This window comes from Crocuta crocuta, unplaced genomic scaffold, assembly GCF_008692635.1.
Source record: "Crocuta crocuta isolate KB4526 unplaced genomic scaffold, BGI_CrCroc_1.0 scaffold27, whole genome shotgun sequence".
In the NCBI taxonomy this organism is placed as follows: domain Eukaryota; kingdom Metazoa; phylum Chordata; class Mammalia; order Carnivora; family Hyaenidae; genus Crocuta; species Crocuta crocuta.
This window is the reverse complement of record NW_027532250.1, coordinates 621,246-639,326: the sequence shown is the minus strand read 5'-3', so window position 1 is coordinate 639,326 and position 18,081 is coordinate 621,246. Positions and strand designations below refer to the sequence as shown.

Sequence of the window (18,081 nt, the reverse complement as noted above, 5' to 3'; positions counted from 1 at the left end):
TCTTCAAAACCTCTGGGCCCCAGGTCCGATTTCCCTGTCGAGGTGCGTCTGGCAGCCACCCCAGTTTTCAGCTGCTGTTTAATTGTGTTTTCAAAACAAAACATCTGATGGGTGCATAGCGCTATCGTAAGCTATTAAAAGTGTACCAGAGGTAGTCAGGAGGAATAGTGTGTCATCACGGATCTGTCTGAGACGGCATAGATACCGTGTGTGGCATCCTGTCTGACGAGCCACCACAGACACATGGAGGAAGACCAGACAAACCATTACTGTTATCCTAGACGTAGGCACCGTACATTCGTACAGATTTCACGTCTCAGGTTTGCTGATTTTTGGTTCTGTTTTGTTTCGTTTGTTTTAATGCCGGGTGTCATGCCCCACAACCAGTTACTCATCTGAGATGCGTCTGCCTGATCTCCCGTTGCGCACCCCCCTCCTGTGTGTGTTGTGCATCTAGAACGGAGCATTTAGGGTGGCTAGACCTCTGTGAAGCATCACTCTTCCACCCTTCACCAGCGTCGCTCCCCGTAGCCTTTGTGAACATATCTATGGACACAGCCCTGGCGTCGGTCCTATTAGCCAGGAATGCCTGTGGCTCTTCATACCAGTAATATATGTACCTTTCACTGAATCCCCAAGTTTCAATGACCCCCTCCCATATATTTGATGATCCAGAAAAACCGTCATCATAAAGAATCATGCTAGAATATAGATTCCGTTATACTTTGAATCAGAGCCTGTCCTAGGGTACACCATGATGTATAACATCTCTTTTTTCTAGAACATAAAAAAAGAATAACACAAGGCTTTATGCCTCTCCCTTACTGCTGCCATCATAGCAGGGCTCTTTTAAGTTTTGTAATTAGCTGGTTTGCCTGCCTCTTGTTTCCCCACTTGTAATTGATTCTGCACCAGGGGTGCTTGCTCTGAGATGCAAATCTGCCTACCCCCACCCGAAGCACGGTCACTTAGCCGGGGGTTGGCCTAGGGGTCGTACAGCCGGCGGGCAGGGGTGCGACCCCGTGGAACCCATACTGTGGAGACCGTCGGGACAGGAGCCCCGGCTATGGGACGCCCACGCCGGCCGGCCGTTGCTGTGGGCCAGGAGTGGCGTCTGAGCCGGCCGGGTCACGGGCTTTAAGAAAAGCAAAACATCTGACCGCCAACCACAAACGGTTTGAAATGCTGTGGGCCTCCTACCAGACGCGTCTGTGGGCTCGCCGTGACGGCCAGCTTGTCCTGGGCGAGGCCCTTAAGACCTGACTGTGCCACACTCGGCCGGACTCCACTTTCCTCACTTCCCAGCAGTTGCACTTTTGGGACCAGACTGCTTATCGCCCTCCACCGTGCCGTATGGTCCCCTCACATTGTCGCCGGGCACCACTATTCCCTCCGCTCGGAACACCCTCCCTCCCACGTGAGCCCAGAAGCTCAGATGCAGCCTTCCAAACTCACCTCCGAAGTCACCTCAAGGAGGGCTTTCCTAAGCATCCCTGCTCTTCCCAGAGAAGTAACCACTTTGCCTCCTGCCCACGTTGCTCACACCCGCGTCTGAAAGCTGCCTTGGACTCATCCCTCCTTGGCTGCCCTCATATTTGCTCATTCCATGTGCCTCGCAGCTGTGTCTTCTGAACGTACATCAGATACGGTCACTTCCCTCCACCTCCACTGCCAGCACCCTGTTCTCAGCCATCTGTGACTCACCAGAGGGTCCTTGTAGTCTTTTAACTGGTCCCCCTTCCCAGCCTGCCACCCTGTGTCGCTTCTCCTCACAGGACCCGGAGGGATCTTCTGAAAACAGAAATCACACACGGCTCTCTTCCTGCAGTGACTTCGTACCTCTCTTCTCATAATAGCCAAGGTCTAAATGGCAGCCTACAAAGCCCTGCACGGCCCGCTCTGCCTTCTAGCCCCAGTGCCCCGCCCGGCTCATCCTCTCTCTCACCCACTGAGTTCTAACCCACCGGCCTCCGTTCAGTTCCTCAAATGCCCCAAGGTCCTTGCCTCTCGGGCCTTCAGGTACTTTGTTTCTTCTGCTCTCTCCCCTCTGCTCAGAGCATGGCCAGCTGGCCCTGCCTGTTAGTCTCAGGTTCAATGACACACCTAGAGTTTTCCCTAACCCCCTTGTACTTAAGCAAGGCCCCAGTGCATGCTCCATCCTGCCCCCTATTCGTTTTCCTCAGGACTCTCATTACAAGTGGTAATTAGATGGTCTGTCTACTGACCTTGATTGACAAGAGCTGGAACCGGTGTCTTGTTCACTGCCCTGCTCCCATCGGCTGCAGAGCGGCTGACAGAGCACCGATGCTCAGACACTGGGTGAGCCAATCAGCGAATGAGCTCTGCGGAGTATTTCTTTGCGTCCCACACGGTCTCTGATGGCCCCCGTCCACGGGATCGTCGATTTCCTTACTTGTCTGTCTACTGTTAGACTGTGAGCTCCCTGTGGGCAGAGACTGTATTCGTGTCTGTGCTCTCAGCCCCTGCCTGGCACACAGTATTGACGTCAGTGGGTTTATGTCGTCTGATCGCCAGTTGTATCTGTGCACAGACAAGAAGGACAGATCATCTACCTCCTGTTACCATGTGAGTATTGCATGTCTCAAATCATAAAGTTCTGGTGTTTGCACACATATTGGTCAGTTCCCTACAGCAGTGACGTACATCATGGAACCAAAAGGCATCATAAAATGAAAGTCCTTTCTGATGAACCTACAGTTCAAACATCCTCTCCATCTGACCCTCGCAGCTGTTGCTGCCTGTGGTTTTGGCAGGTGGATTGTCTTTTTGATGGTCCAGTTGCAATTGATTTCACTACGTCCGTGAAAGTGATTTTGGAGAACTTCACAGGCATCATGCAAAGCCGTTGATGGTGGGGATCTTGTTAAATGATGAGGAAAGTAGTGATAACGGTGATGATATAAGCGTTTCAGAAGATAATGATTTGTGGTCCGAAGAGTTGAGTGGCCTAGGAAGACCCTGATGGAGTCCTCGGATATTTCTGTAAAAATTTCCTTTTTATGACAGGATAGGAGAGTCAAGCATGAAATGAAAGACAGACATCATATTGTGCCATTGTGCGTATTGTTTCGTCAGAAGAATCACAGGTCCTCGATCAACTTCGATTCAGTGTTCATCCAGGAAAGTAGCTCGTGGTTGCAGTAATAAACCTAATTTTTTCCCTAACGTCAGATGAAATGAAACTTGTTTTCATAATTTGAATTTATTTTCTCTAGAGAGTGCCTTTGTCAGATCTGTTTGTCCCTGTTTGCTCTCCTAAGTGAGTTCATTTGAAGAGGCCTTCTTCCACCAGCCCTCCTTGGCTAACAAGGACGGCAGCAGTGATGTAGACAGACCCAGCACCGTGCGCACAAGCACCACAAATCCCGTAAATACCCTGTAAACGGAGCAGCATTTCAGAGACTTGCCAAGAAAGCTTCTTAACCAGAATCTAATAGATACTGCACCCAGTCCTTAGATTTATGGCTCCGAATCTTAATGTGGTTTCTCCTGATGACCGTTTCCAGAGGTCAGAGCACCAGGAAGGCACAAAGTCCATTATTGTCATGTTTTAAAATCAGGAAAATGTGTAGTAGCTGAGTATCATTCTAGAGCTGGGGTTGACACCAAGGCCTGTCAGCCAGTGCAGCCTGCTGCCTGTTTTTAGAAGTAAAAGTTTTCTTGGAAGACTACCACACTCTTGCGTACGTAGAGTCTCTAGCTGCGTTCACTCTGCAGTGGTGGAGATGAGTAGCTGTGACAGAGGTCGAGTGACCACGGGGCCTAAAATCTCTGCTACGCGGCCCTGTCCAAGAGAAGTTTGCCAGCCTTAATCTAGAGACAGATTGGGAGCAGAGATGTGCAGACATCGTTTGAGTGTCTTTTTGAACCGCCACTTTCTTATTTACCCCAAAAGGTCATGGAAAGAGTTTCAGTGTCAATAATGGTAGAATGGCTTATAAAGGATGAACTCTCCCAGAGATAACAATCATATACAAACTCTGGACAAAACATTAAAAAACAACTCTCACGGCACTGCCAAAAGTACTCAGGGACTGCGGAGGGAATGACCAGGGGTGAAGCTCACGTTTTTATAGCTTTTCCTCAGAGGCCACTGTCCAGGCCATGCAGCAACGGTAGCCAGGACTCAACGCAGAAAGCCCCAGTTTTTAGCTTGTGGGATTTGAAGTCAGAGTTTGATGCTGCTGGAGACACTGGGAAGGAGGGCAAATCCCAGAAAAGATGGATCCGACAAGGAAGCAAGCTCTCTTGTCTGCTTAGAAATTCCCCTCAAGCCTCCGTTCGGCCCCCAGTTGCAAATGTGCCGGGGAGAACTTAAGGAACCGGACAGAAGAACGACAGCTAGAGTGGTGAGAAGGCTGAGCAGAGATGTGGCTGCTGCTCATCGCAGGAAAAGCCGAGTTTGGAGCTGGAGTCCAGCCCCGCCTTCCTGGAGAAGAGTGCCAGACGTGACACCTTGGGCTTCCACTGAAAGCTCGGAACGGCCGGGCCTTGCAGGTGAAAACTGCCTCCCAGAAGTGCAAGTGGGCCCAAGTAGAATCCCCCCCACCACGTGTAAAACCAGCGTGTGGGTGACTGTCCACTATCTTAATGCTCTTCAGAGAAGATGACGGAAGCCAGAGAGTTTAAACATGTTCAGAGACTTCAAGGAAAAGTAGTCTTCCTGACTTAATTACACGTAGGGAACCTCGCGCAGAACGGAAACTACGGATCAGACAAAGGGAAATGCTAGAGCTGAAAGCCGCAGTGCCTGCCGTAACCCCCCTGGATGGGTGGCAAACAGACTGGCCAGTCAGAAGAACCGGGAAAGAGTGGGGGCCCTAGCGCCGCTGGGACAGGTGCACACGACCTGATCTGTGTAAGCAGAGACCCAGTAGTGCCGAAGAGAGGGAAGCAGGACAAAGAGACTCCAAGAAAATCTCCCGAGTTTGGTGAAACACACCATCAACCCACAGAGCCGAGAAGTTCCAGCAAGCCTGTGAGTTTAAAGAAAACCACACAGACCGCTGAAAACCGGAGCTAAAGAGGGAAACCTGGAAAGCAGCAGAGACAATAGACACACTGTGCGCAGGGACAGCGGTGCGCACGGTCCCCCGCTTCTCACAAAGATGGTGAAGGCTGCAAGACAGTGGGACACAAAACATCTTGAAAGGGCTGAGAGCAGAGAGATGTCAATCTGCCAGAATCCTCTTTCAAATACGAAGTGAAAGGAATGACCTTTGTAGAGAACAAGATTCAGCCGCAGCCCCAGAAAGTGTTTTAGGCCAGATGGAGGCATCACCAGGTGGTAACCGGTCTCCATAAGAAGAATATCTGGCAGAAATGGTAAATGGGAAAATCTGTCTTTTTTTTCCTTCTTAACTTGTTTACTGGTTATGAATGTAAAAATTATAACATCGGATCGTATGGCTTATAGTACATGTAGGTCTTAAATATTTGACAGCAGCACAGGAAACAGTGGGATTAAAAAATTAGACTCTTGCAAGGTTCTGATATTTTATGTGAAGTGGTGCGTTTTAAACTCCTAAGCACGGGGCGCCTGGGTGGCTCAGTTGGTTAAGCGGCTTACTTTGGCTCAGGTCATGATCTTACAGTCCGTGGGTTCGAGCTCCACGTCGGGCTCTGTGCTGACAGCTCAGAGCCTGGAGCCCGCTTTGGATTCTGTGTCTCCCTCTGTCTCTGCCCCTCCCCCGCTCATTCTCTGTCTCTGTCTCAAATAAAGACATAAAACAAAATTTTTTTAATAAAACAAACTCCCAAGAGTATATTGGACTTACAAGAGCAACCACTTAAAAATACAAGAAGGTATACCTAAAAAGCTAGTGGGCAAATTAAGATATTATAATTGAATACTAAAAAATAGTGAAAAAAAAGAGGGGACAAAAGGAAAAACAGAGGATTGGTTTTTTTTAGTGGAATAAATCTAAAACAAATAGCAAAATGGTAGACCCTCTCACCAGCACATAGTTCAAGCCTGGCTTTTGATCCAGTCTGACAACCTCTGACTTTTAAGTGGAATTTTCAATTCCTTTACATTAAGGTACTTACTGATATAAGAAGATTACCTTTATAATTAAAACATAGCTTGAAAATAAGGGGATGGAAAAGGCTATTCTATGTAAATCATAAGTGAAAGGAAATTATTGTGGTTACGTCAGCATCAACAAATATCAGTAAAATAGACCTGAAGATAGGAGTGATTATCGGGGATAAAGAAAGGGTGTGATAAGAAGGGCATTAAAGAACTTTCTGGATTGATAAAAATATTTTACATCTTGGTAGGTGGTTGCATGGATGTGTACATGCACATCAGTCATTTTATCAAAATGTAAGATCTTTTTGCATTTCTCTACATGAATTTTACCCTTACAAATTTAAATAGAAAAGAAAACCAAAATCCCAGCAACTTTGTAAAGGTTGTTGCCAGTATCGTACATCAAAAATGAAAGCTAAGGGGCACCTGGGTGGCTCAGTCGGTTAAGCATCTGACTTCAGCTCAGGTAATGGTCTCACAGTTCATGGGATCGAGCCCTGCGTCAGGCTCTGTGCTGACAGCTCAGAGCCTGGAGTCTGCTTAGGATTCTGTGTCTCCCTCTCTCTCTGACCCTTCCCCTGCTTCACTGTGTCTCTCTGTCTCTTAAAAATAAACAAACGTTTAAAAATTCTTTTTATTTTAATAATGAAAGCTAAAAATTATATATCCAATAAGGGGTTAACACCCAAAGTATATAAAGAACTTATACGTGTGACTCAGCATCTAAAAAACAACAGATAATCTGATTTTAAAATGCGCAGAGGAGCTGAATAGACATTTTTCTGAAGAAGACATACCAATGTCAGCAGACACCTGGAAAGAGGCTCAACATCACCAGTCACCAGGAAAACACAAATCAAAACCACAGAGAGATATCCCCTCACAGCTGTCAGAACGGCTGGTATCAAATACACAAACGACAAGTGTGGGTGAGGATGTGGAGAAAAGGGAACCCTCATGCGCTGTTGGTGGGAATGCAAACTAGTGCAGCCACTGTGGAAAACAGTTTGGGGGTTCATCGAATAATTAAAATAGAACTACCATATGATCCAGTAGTTCCACTACTGAGTAGTATTTAACCAAAGAAAATGAAAGCACTAATTCGAATATACCTCTTGTTTATTGCAACATTAGTTACAATAGCCAAGATCTGGAAGCAGCCTCATTGATAAATGAATGGATACAGAGGATGAGGTGTGGGTATATATACAATGGAATCTTTCTCAGCGATTTAAAAAAAAAAAAATGAGATCTTGCCGCCTTCAACAATGTGGATGGACTTAGGGAATATAATGCTAAGCGAAATAAGTCAGAGAAAGACAAATACCACATGATTTCACTCCTATTTGGAATCTAAAAAAGCAAACGAAAAAGCAGAAACAGATCCATAAACACAGAGAACAAACCGGTGATTGCAGGAGGGAAGCAGGGTACAGAGGTGAGCAGGAAGGCCAGGCCTCCACTTGTGGAATGAGTAGGTCACGAGGATGGAAGGTGCAGCATGAGAAATAGAGTGGGCGGTGTCGTCATTGCCGTGGCAGACTGGCAGCCGGCCTGATCAAGGGCACAGCGTCACCCGTAAACTTGTCAGATCACCGTGCTGTGTGCCCGAAGGGAACATTGTGCGTCCACTGTATGCAGTGGGTACGGACGGATGGCCGAGCAAAGCAAGGGAAGGGAGGAAGGGAAGGGAAGGGAAGGGAAAGCTAGTAGGTCACTCTCTGTGCCACCCCACCCCGTGGAAGCCGGTCCACAGTCCTTTCCTTCGGGTAATGTAGCCTCCTCTGTGGTGCTTTCTTGCTTACCCTCTTAAGTTTTGTTATTTTCTGTCTCAAACTTACCCTGTTTGATTGGAAGTCATGAGGGTTTCCCCCCAGGGCCAGAGATCTTTCTTGCAAAGCGTAGTAAGACTTCCTGTGTATGGACATCCAGGCTGGCACTCAGTTTGACATCACCTCCTCCTCAGGCAGATCTTACTCATTTACTCCCCGATTCTTGCTCACCGACCGCGCGCCAGGCAGTGGGTGTAAGTGTGTACTTGGGCCTGTGGTACAATCAGCGCTTAGATCACAGGGTTATCTTTATGACACCCAAGTGCAGCTCCTTCTCTGGAGAACTATCTACAGCATTATTTTTATCTCCTCGATAGTTTGGGAAGCCAAAGTTAAAGGACTATTGAACAAATGAATTTGGAAATTATAACATGGAGTTCAATTAAAAAGCCTTTTTAGCTGAAACAATTGTTTATAGCCCCATATTTAATTCCTACAAAACTGTATTCTAAAGCATCTTCTGAGAGACATTTGGCGTCACTTTAAAAGTTTTTGCCTTTGGTAATTACTGGTTCATCTGCTCTAAAGCATCACGTCATCTTATTTGGCTTAAGAGAAAGATTACCTTTTGTGTGGGGATGATGGGCTTAAAAGTCGAGTAAAGAACGTCTTTAACCCGCTTTCCCAATTTTGTTGTTTCTCCACAGTTTCGTGCCTTGGCGCCTATGTACTACCGAGGCTCGGCTGCAGCCGTGATCGTTTATGACATCACAAAAGAAGTAAGACTCTCCATTGCCCTTAGACTGTTCCGAACACTCTCTCTCGGCTGCTTAGCCCTCCAGTCGCTTTCTGTTCTTTGTGTTCCAGGAGACGTTTTCAACATTAAAGAACTGGGTGAAAGAGCTGAGGCAGCATGGCCCGCCCAATATCGTGGTTGCCATTGCAGGAAATAAGTGTGATCTTATCGACGTCAGGTAAGTTATTAGAACGGGAGATTCCAGTGCTGATTACGCGTTCCTTTTCCCCCCGAGCAATATTCAATATAAGAATCTGGCTTTTATTTTATCTCTGACATTGAAAAACTCCTTGTTGTTCAGTTGAAGTCCTGAAGTTTCCAACAAAAATTAAGAGTTCAGACATTGGGGGTGATTAGATTACACAGAGAGAGACAGGTGTGCAGTATACTGAAGCAGCGGTTACATCATACTTGACGTTATCTTAGATGAGTGTAGCCTCACCCCATTTCCATGAAACGGGGCACTCGAATGGGGGGAAACATGGCTACTCTAAGGAAAAGACATTTATTGGCAATTTGTCTGGACCACTTGGACCACTCCCACGATTCCCAAAACAAGGACTTCACTTTGGGGGGAGGGGGGCTCCCTTGCCATTCTGTGATCGTTCCCTCAGATAGCTGGGTTGCTGGTAGTGCTGGACTCTGTTCTGTGACCGTGTAAGCGGTGTGATTGGGAGCACCGTGTTTTCAGGGCTCAGACACTAGCCGTTTGTGACATCCTTTGTCATCACAAATGTGGTTAATTACCGGGTAATTGTTGCCTTCCAGAGAAGTCCTGGAGAGAGACGCTAAGGACTACGCCGACTCCATCCATGCGATTTTCGTGGAGACCAGCGCGAAAAATGCAATAAACATAAATGAACTCTTTATAGAAATTAGTGAGTATCTCTGTTCCTTATGGGTTTTCCTCTGGGCAGAGCAACTTAATACAGAATCACGTGGCCGGGGACCGCCCCCTCTGTGCGTAGGAGAGTCTGGCGTCTGACACTGCTCTCAGTGGCAGGACACTGCAGGCTGCACGCGTGGCGGCTGGGCTGCGGCTCCTGCTCTGATTGCTGGAGAGCCACGGCCCAATGGCCGCGACTCTTCTCGAAAGAATGTTGCTGCTGAACAAATAATGCACCAGGCCTTGAGGTCCTGGAAGCTGTCATCTCCCGCTTTGTCTGTCTTTACATGCGTTTCAGCTAGCCATCCAGAGTCATAGAAAATGAACAAAACAATAAGAAATGAAGTGCAACTGTGATTCCATGTAAGAAAACCCTCAAAAATTAAAACCAGGCGAGTAAAATGTAAGACCTCCCTTTCCTGCCCGCTCCCCCTTCCCTTCCCGGAAGTGTGAATACGCTGCTGCTGCTGCTGCTGCTGCTGCGAGGTGGAAGGATGCTGCCACATACCCTGGGGACCCTCTCCAGACCGTATCTGTGTTTATTCATTTCATTCCGATTCATCAGAATATTTATTGAGAACTGTTCTGGGGGAGAGAGCGGTGAACAAGACAGGCGTGGCCCCCGCTCTCCCAGAGCACGCTTTCTGCTTCAGGAGACAGGCAGTGAGCACGAGCTGAGTAAGATCCCTGCAGCCGACGTGCAGTGATGGGAAGCGGAGGTACAGATGAAGTGAAGGAGGGTCCGCAGGTGGTCAGGGAAGGCCTCGCTCTGAGGAGGTGAGAGAGGAGCTGAGACTGGGCGTGTCAGACTTGCAGGTGGAGGCCAGGAGAAAGGGCACAGCGGACTTACTCGCTCAGCATCATCCACTGCGTGGGGTCAGAAGTCACCGAGGCTGGCAGGGCACATGGCCGTCGTGTAGAGGAGGGCGCTCAGTCCAGCACCCGCCACGGCCGGGCAGGGGCTGGCCACCAGCCCCGGGACGCGGGGGCCGCAGACAGCACTGGCGACCCGGCACGTGGGGGCCCTGCGCCGGCAGGTGGGCTCACACTGGAATGTAGGCCCCTGGTTGCCCAGTTGCTGGGGTTATTTTCATGTTTTGATGATTTTCGTTTGTCCAGAGCTCTGGATTTTATGTAATAGGCCCCACTGTGTAGATTGGCCGCCAGTTCGAGAGTTCTCAGGGTACCGTACAGGAGTACCGTACAGGAGTACCGTACACGAGTGCCGTACACGAGTGCCGAAGGTGCTTTCAGAGCACTGCCAAGGCCAGCTGCCACCACACAGGGCCACGGGCCGGCCCGTCTCCAGCCCTGCATCCGGCCGCTTCACTTGAGTGTTTGAAGTCGTGACGTTTAGCGTCTTCCTAGACTATAAATAACAGTCAGATGCACACTTGAAAGGCAGGAGTTCAAGCTGAAGCCTCTAAGTGTGCGGCGGTGTGAGTGTGCCAATACCGTTGTTATTTTGGTGTGGGGGGTGCCGTAGCAGTATTAAAAACAGAAAGGTAGTGAACGATGCCAACAATGAAAATTCTTAAAGGGGCGCCTGGGGGGCTCAGTTGGTTGAGCGTCCGACTTCGGCTCAGGTCATGATCTCACAGTTTGTGGGTTCGAGCCCCGCGTCGGGCTCTGTGCTGACAGCTCAGAGCCTGGAGCCTGTTTCAGATTCTGTGTCTCCCTCCCTCTCTGATCCGCCCCTGCTCACGCTGTCTCTCTCTCCCTCTCTCTTTCTCTCTCTCTCTCAGAAATAAATAAAACATTAAAAAAAATTCTTAAATAAAAACTAGCACGTACATACTCATTTTAACTGTGAAAATTTTTTAAAAAGTCTGTTCCCAAAGATGAGAAAAGTTGAGAGAGAGGTGAATCGAGTTGACTGTTTACCGGGTGTGGTAGAATGGCACCCGCACAGGGCCCAGCACGCTGACTTTACCGGAGTGTAACCTGCGCCCCGAAGGGCACTTAGAAGTGTGGGGCTCAGGGAGTTTTCGCAGACTGAGTCTTCTCCCGCAGTCAGCAGTCGGATCAAGACCTGGAGCTCCCGGAGCTCCCGTGTGCCCTTCAGTCCTTCCTGTCCCCGCCAAGGGAGCCACTGTCCTGCCTGCTGGCTCCTCAGACTTGTCTTGCCTATTTTTATACTTTATTTTTTAAACATACTGTATTTATTCCTTTGCATCGGCATCTGTAGTTCTACGTTACGTTTGTCAGATTCATCCGGATCATTGCCTCATTCTCATTACCGTAGAGGGTGTGGGTGCATGTGCGTGTGGAGAAGGGGACAGTGTCCACGGTGTGCTTGCCCGTTCTGTTGAGGGGGGTGTGAGTAGGTGTTTGCAATTCGGAGCTGTTGCCGACGGTGCCTCCTCGAGCTCTGCCTCGTGTCCGGTGCGCGCACTCTGGGCACGCTTGCTTGTCAGGTCTGTTTGGACCCAGAAGGACGATGGCCACACCCCTGGGCGTGCAGGTGCTCCGTAGGAGTTTGCTGCTAACCGGTCTTCAAAGTGGTTACCCGAGCGGACGCTCCCGCCGCTGACGTGTGGAGCCCCGGTCAGCGTCACCGCTCCCTGGCTCTTGATCTGCAGTTAATGGCCATGAGCCCCTTTCTGGATAGTTACTTAACGTTTATGTGGAAGTACCTGGATATCCTCCTCTGTGAACTTTTGCCTGTTTTCCTGTTGGGCTACCTGCCTTTTTCTTAACTATGTTTATCACTTATTTTGGATATGAGTCTGTCATTGGTCCCGTGTCCTGGTAAGATCTACTCTGTGGCCTGACTTTCATTTGTGAATCAAATGTTTTGATGAGCTGGCGTTTTTCTTCTTAACATAATCCTGTTTATGCTTGTTTCCCTTTACGGTTAGCACATTCTGGCTCCTATTTAAGAGACTGTGGTCTGTTCCCAAGTCACGAAGAGGTTCTTCTCTGCCTTCCTCTAAGACTCTTGTCAGTACCAGCTGGATTCCCACCATCTCTTTATGGGAAACATGCAACGAGAAGCTTCAGTAAAGGTTTTAAGTAAATTTGCAGTTTATTCATGGTAGTGTCTACAGGCGTGAGAGTAGTCGTCGTAGGGCATTGTGGGGGACGGCTTCTAGTGCGGACGCCACGCCGTGGGCCACCCACCTGAGTTTGCAGGCTGCTCAAGCTGCAAACTTGAGGTCCAGGCGTGGCGCCCACAGACCTGAGAGCTGGCAGAGTCCACCTCAGCCCTGATCGTGCCGAAAGATGCGTGTGCCTGTTCATCCCGTGCTGTCAGAGTGCCTCCGTTCCTCGTGCCGTGCTAAACGGATACCAGAAACAAAGATGGAGAGACACGCAGAGCTTAGGGTCTAATTCGTAGTTCTGTAAGCATGGAAGTGCCTTGCTTCGGGCTCCCAACTGGCTCTGGTGTCGGAGGTGCTAGGGAGCTAGGAAGTGGGAGCGCCTCAGGAAGGCCTTTGTGCATGGACGCAGCCCTTGCGTTACCGGCCCAGGTAGGTGGATGTGATTTAAGGTTTCTCCTGAAATTGACATTCTGCTTCACAGAGCAGTAAAGGGAAACCTGTTCGCTCTCATGCATCGTTGGTAGGAGGATAAAGTGGCACAGCCTCTTCAGAGAGCAATTTGGCGGCATCTGTCAGAATTTAAATTGCACGTCCTTCTTGCATTCGTGCTAGACCGACACTGGGAATACGGTGTGTGTGTCAGACAAATACCCAGGAGTAGAATAGCGTGACCCAGTTCTTCCACTCCTGTTAATTTATCTCACACGCTGGTTCACAGAGATATTGTTTACACTGTTGTTAATACCATCACAGTGTTGGAAACAAACTAAGTATCCATCAACAGGGGAGTGGTTAAATAAATTACGGCACCTCCATGCAGTGCGCTGGCATCGAGCTGTTAGACACAGAGCTGCGGTACAACAGCCCCAGGATATGTTCAGTGGAAGCAGCGAGGTGGATGACCGTGCACGTGGCTGCTCCTCGCGGGGCCGAAGGAGGGGGACAGGGCGGGGGGGAGGCTAGAGAGGTGTGTGCGTGTGCTGTGCGTGTGTGCGCACACCTGTCTGTGGACGGTGCTCTGCCCCGAGGCAGAAGGACAGGCATGTTCTGATGGAGGTTTGTTTACCGAGGTGCACATACTCCCTGCTTAGAATGCTTGGTCAACCTGTAATTTCTTTCTAATTAAAAAAAGTTTTGCTAAATGCAATGTGATGTCCTTGTTTGGACCCTTGAACAGAAACAGGACATGAGTAGAACAACTGAGGTCATCTGAAAAAAGTCTGAACCTTAGTTAGTGATGTGCCAACATGCAATTCTTCATTTTCACAGGTAGCCCGTGGGAACGGAAGATGTTAACACTCCCCGGGAGAGGGGCGTATGTACACATACCCTCGACGCTATCTTTGCAACTTTTCGATAAATCAAAAATTGGAAAAATGTGATTCTTTTTACTTTAGTGAAACCTGTCAGTTTTCATCTGCACAATCGTTGCTTCTGGAAATAAGCCGATTGGAAAATTAAAGCTCGTTCCCTTCCCTCTTCTTCTCTCTGTCTAGGTCGAAGAATCCCGTCCGCTGACGCCAGCCCCCCATCTGGCGGGAAGGGCTTCAAGCTCCGGAGACAGCCTTCCGAGCCACAGCGAAGCTGCTGCTGACCAAGCTGCGGCCTTCCGGGCTGAGTGACGAAGTAGGTGGTCCAGGGAGCTCACAGGAGGGCGGGGGGCCCTGCTGGCGGGTTTCGCCTCGCCAGTGTAGGGTCTTCTTCTTGCAAAAAGGATTCAGAGAAATTGGCCAGTTCCACTTCCTCTTTGGAGGCTGCCGCGGTAATATTTCAGTCTGCAGACCTCCGTCACGTAGAGAGGCTGGCGTGCAAAGGAAGGGACTGCATCACTGGCTTGACCTTGCCGAAAAGGAACATGTAATTGTACGGATGACAGGATTACATTGCTGAGTAGTTTTATAATCAAGATTTTGTGTAACATTTGTAAAGGGAAAATTAGCACTTTCGTGGTTCTCGAGGGAAAAAAAAACCTTGTGGAGATTGTAATTTCCTTGGTTTCCCGTTACCACTGCTACGGGGAGTCATGTCATTTAAGATGCGGTAGGTGATCGTAAGTGGAGGGACGGCAATTATCACATGAAGCTAAAATGGGTTATTTATAGGCCCGATGGAAATGCCTCCGTCCCCGCCATCTTGAAAGCACTTTTCCTTGAAGACTTTAGGCCATGACACTTCCAGTAAGTTAGTACAGTACCAACAGACGCATGGCTCACCCGAGGCTGGCATTCCGACCCTGTCCTGTGCGCGTCACAAAACCCATTACTGGCACCTTTTTAAATACGCTCTCACAGTCAAGATGGCAGCGGCAGAGGGAGGTGCCTGGAATGAACCGAACTGCGTGTGTCCGAGCTGAGGAGCAGGGGCGTAAACCGAGGAAGAAGAGAGAAAGCAAAGGGGTGTGAACGGTGGGGAGGCCAGCTCTGTCTGTTGCCCAGCTCATGTAAAGTTGTCGTCTGTATTTATGAGACTGTTGCTTAAAGATTATAAATGATGTAAATACGTGAATAAATTCTATGTTTCCTCCAGCACTCCATTTAATCTCGCACCCCGTGTCTCCATCTGCCCGCCCACTTTTCCGCCCGTCTGCAGGGGACTCCGAAGCACGTGGCTGTGCGAGGGCACAGAGCGCTTGGCTCACAGCCCTTCAAGATGCCTGTGCCTCGCCTTCCACGCACCCCTCCCTTCCACACCCCATCTGGAAATCGTAGTAAAGACATACGCCACTCTGACGAGCCTGACTAGCCCTGCCTAGCCTGCGGGCAAAAGATTAAGCTCCAAGTTTAAGTCATTTCACCTGGTCTTGGTAATCAGTGTCTTGTAGCATTTACAGCGGCCTCAGACAAGTGTTCTAAGCGAGCTTTCCTTGTTAACAATCCAGCTTATCTTTCCGTTTCCTTTATTCCCCTGCCTCCGTCAGCGGTTAACACTCCTTCCCCCAGGGAGCCTAATGAGGTTTTTAATATAATCTAAAAATAAAGCGCTGCAGTGAGGTTGGTGACAATTTGCTCCTGGTCTAATTTGGCACCCTTCCAACCTGAGTATTGTACGGGAAGGAAATTTACAAGATTAAATAGGAAATGAAACAGCTTGAGTTTCAAACTAAATTGTGTTTTCAGAGCTATCCTTAAGCTGAACAGTTGAAACTTTTAAAAATAATTGTTATTTCCCTGTGCCCCCCACTTGACATGGGTAGATTTTAATGGGAAAATTATAACGCAGATTAAGTAAAAAACGATTCCCTTTTCCCTGGTGGATATCTTAAGCATTTGGAATTATTTATTCTCTTACTGAAATCATATGGAAGGAATGTAGTTGGGGAAGATTCTAACATTGTGTTTAAAATACATGTGGACTCTGTACCCTCCCAGCGTCTTGCTTCCTTCCCACCGTGAAATTAGCAGCTTTGAGAGAAAACACGTGGTTCCAGGGGAGGGTGGGCGCCCAGCACCTGAAGGGGAGGAGGGGAGACTGTATTTCCTATATGTCCAGACGGGGCAGGACGTCTGGCCCCGTGCCCTGGGCTGTCCCGGATGGACGTCCCCACTGCTGGGCCTCCATCTCCACAACAGCAAACAAAATGAAAACAAAGGCTGCTTGACTCATAACCGAAGAGGCGATGCGTGTGTGGCCCTTTCTGTCTTATTTCACCTAACGATGAGGCAGATCTGTGACCTTCACGGTTTCTCCTCCAAACCTGTCGGTGATTTCACGGTGCCTGGCTGCGCAGGGGAAGGCCGTCCCGCGCCGCATCCCCCTCCCTCCCTGTTGGGACGGTCACTGCATGCAGCCCAGAGCACGGCCGGCCTCGCGGGCCCCCACAGCTGTTTTCTCTTCACGACTTCTCCTGGCTCCTCCCCGTAAGTGGAGAGTGTCTCTTCGGGTTACGGCCATGCGTTCAATAGTCTCCAGAGGACGGGTGATGCGGGTGATGCTCAGTCGGTCAGGTGTCCACCTCTTGATTTCAGCTCGGGTTGTGATCTCACAGCCCGTGGGTTCAGGCCCCGTGCTGACGGCGCCTCCACCCTCCCTCCTCGTTTCCATCAGAGGGTTTCGGGAACCGACAAGGCCCCGTGCCGCCCGGACCATCCTTTTCCTGCTCAGCAGCAGCAGCAGCAAATTCTTAGCTGCCGTCCAGAATGTTCTCATTCGTTTTGTTTGCTTGTGTGATGCAAAAGAGGAAGATTAAAGGCAGAAGCAGTGTTTTATTTTGAACACACCCTGGATTAAGGACCCAGGACCTGACCAAGCAACGATCTAATAGACATTTCATACAGTCATACATTTCCTAAGATATATCTTTTTGTCTTAGAAAAAAGCTAGATTCCAAAGGAATTGACACACAGCCCATCTCTAAAAATCTTCTTTTTGGTTCCCTTCTGACAAAGGGCCATTTGAAAAAACTTTGGGGACTGGAAAGCAAAAACTCCCTAATTAGCTGCAAGTATGTATCGATTCCTCTCAGAGACACTGAAATGAGCTCTTTTGCAGGTGTCCAGGCCAGGAACCATCGGGCTCCAGAACTCTCCGTTCACACAAGTGTTTTTCTGATTCTATGATAACTAATTAACCATCATTTGGTGATTAAAAGAACATAAAGTAAGAGTATGATTAAGTGTCCTTCATTTGAAACTCTCTGTAACAAGTGATTGGGGAGAAGTACCTATTAGGAGCCCTTCTGGTTCCAAATGAGACTCCATCACCTGCTTTCAGCCGCGGGCAGGCTGAGCGCTACGCGGAGTAGCTGAAAGATTCCCTCCCTCTAAAATAACACTTTCCTTGTTCCCCGTTTATGATTATGTTTGAAGCGGACGCCTCCCATATCAGAGGGTTGAGCCCTTTGTATTAGAGGCTTGACCTCCCCCTTTCAGTGGGCTGGTGCCCTCCTCGAGGTGATCAATTCTCATTATTTTTAAATACATTAAAAAGGGAAAGAAGAGCACATTTCGTTTCTAGAGCTTCTCTTTTGAGTCTTGGATTTATTTTTGTTCTATTCTCAAGAAGGAAAACAGGTCTAGGAGACCTTCTAAATTAAAACTCTGGGAGATAATAGTAATGAAAATGGCCTTTCGACAACTCTTTGTGGCTCTCCTGGTGATATCAGACCAAAATATCTGTACTTTCCCGGCCCTGCGTTCAGATGGACAGGTTTGAGTCAGATCACACTGCGGTAGTTGGCGTGTCCGCCTCAGAGCGTGAAAAGGTGTTTGTTCGTTGTCTTCTGCAGCTGTTAATGTTCCGTGGGTGAGCTGCGAAAGAAGATCTATAAATTCTTAGAAGCGCTTTTTCCCATTCGTTTGTTGTTTTTTGTTTTTGTTTTTCCCAGAGCTCCCTGCGAACATGCTTCCCGGCCCCTTGGTTACATAAGACAGAGGAGCGTGCTATGTTACATAGGACAGATGGGCAGAAACCTGTAGGAGAGATGAGAGAATCCTTTCCTTCTGGGGAAAAGTCACTGAAAGCCCCTCACCTCTGACACCTCCTCGGTTCCTGCTTTACAACGTTGTGGCGGAAGGCAGCCCGCAAACTCG

General features: G+C 48.8%; 1 protein-coding gene across 1 annotated transcript in view; it reads left to right on the top strand.

The window, feature by feature from the left end:
- Positions 1–15,086, top strand: part of RAB22A (RAB22A, member RAS oncogene family) — a 49,340-nt gene extending 34,254 nt beyond the window's left edge. The window contains exons 3-7 of the mRNA XM_077778312.1: positions 8,535–8,606; positions 8,695–8,801; positions 9,392–9,501; positions 14,050–14,179; positions 14,656–15,086. Of these exons, the coding sequence (XP_077634438.1) occupies positions 8,535–8,606; positions 8,695–8,801; positions 9,392–9,501; positions 14,050–14,147 (387 nt within the window). The 3' untranslated portion in view covers positions 14,148–14,179; positions 14,656–15,086. The remainder of the gene's footprint in view (positions 1–8,534; positions 8,607–8,694; positions 8,802–9,391; positions 9,502–14,049; positions 14,180–14,655) is intronic.
- The last annotated feature ends 2,995 nt before the right edge of the window (positions 15,087–18,081 follow it).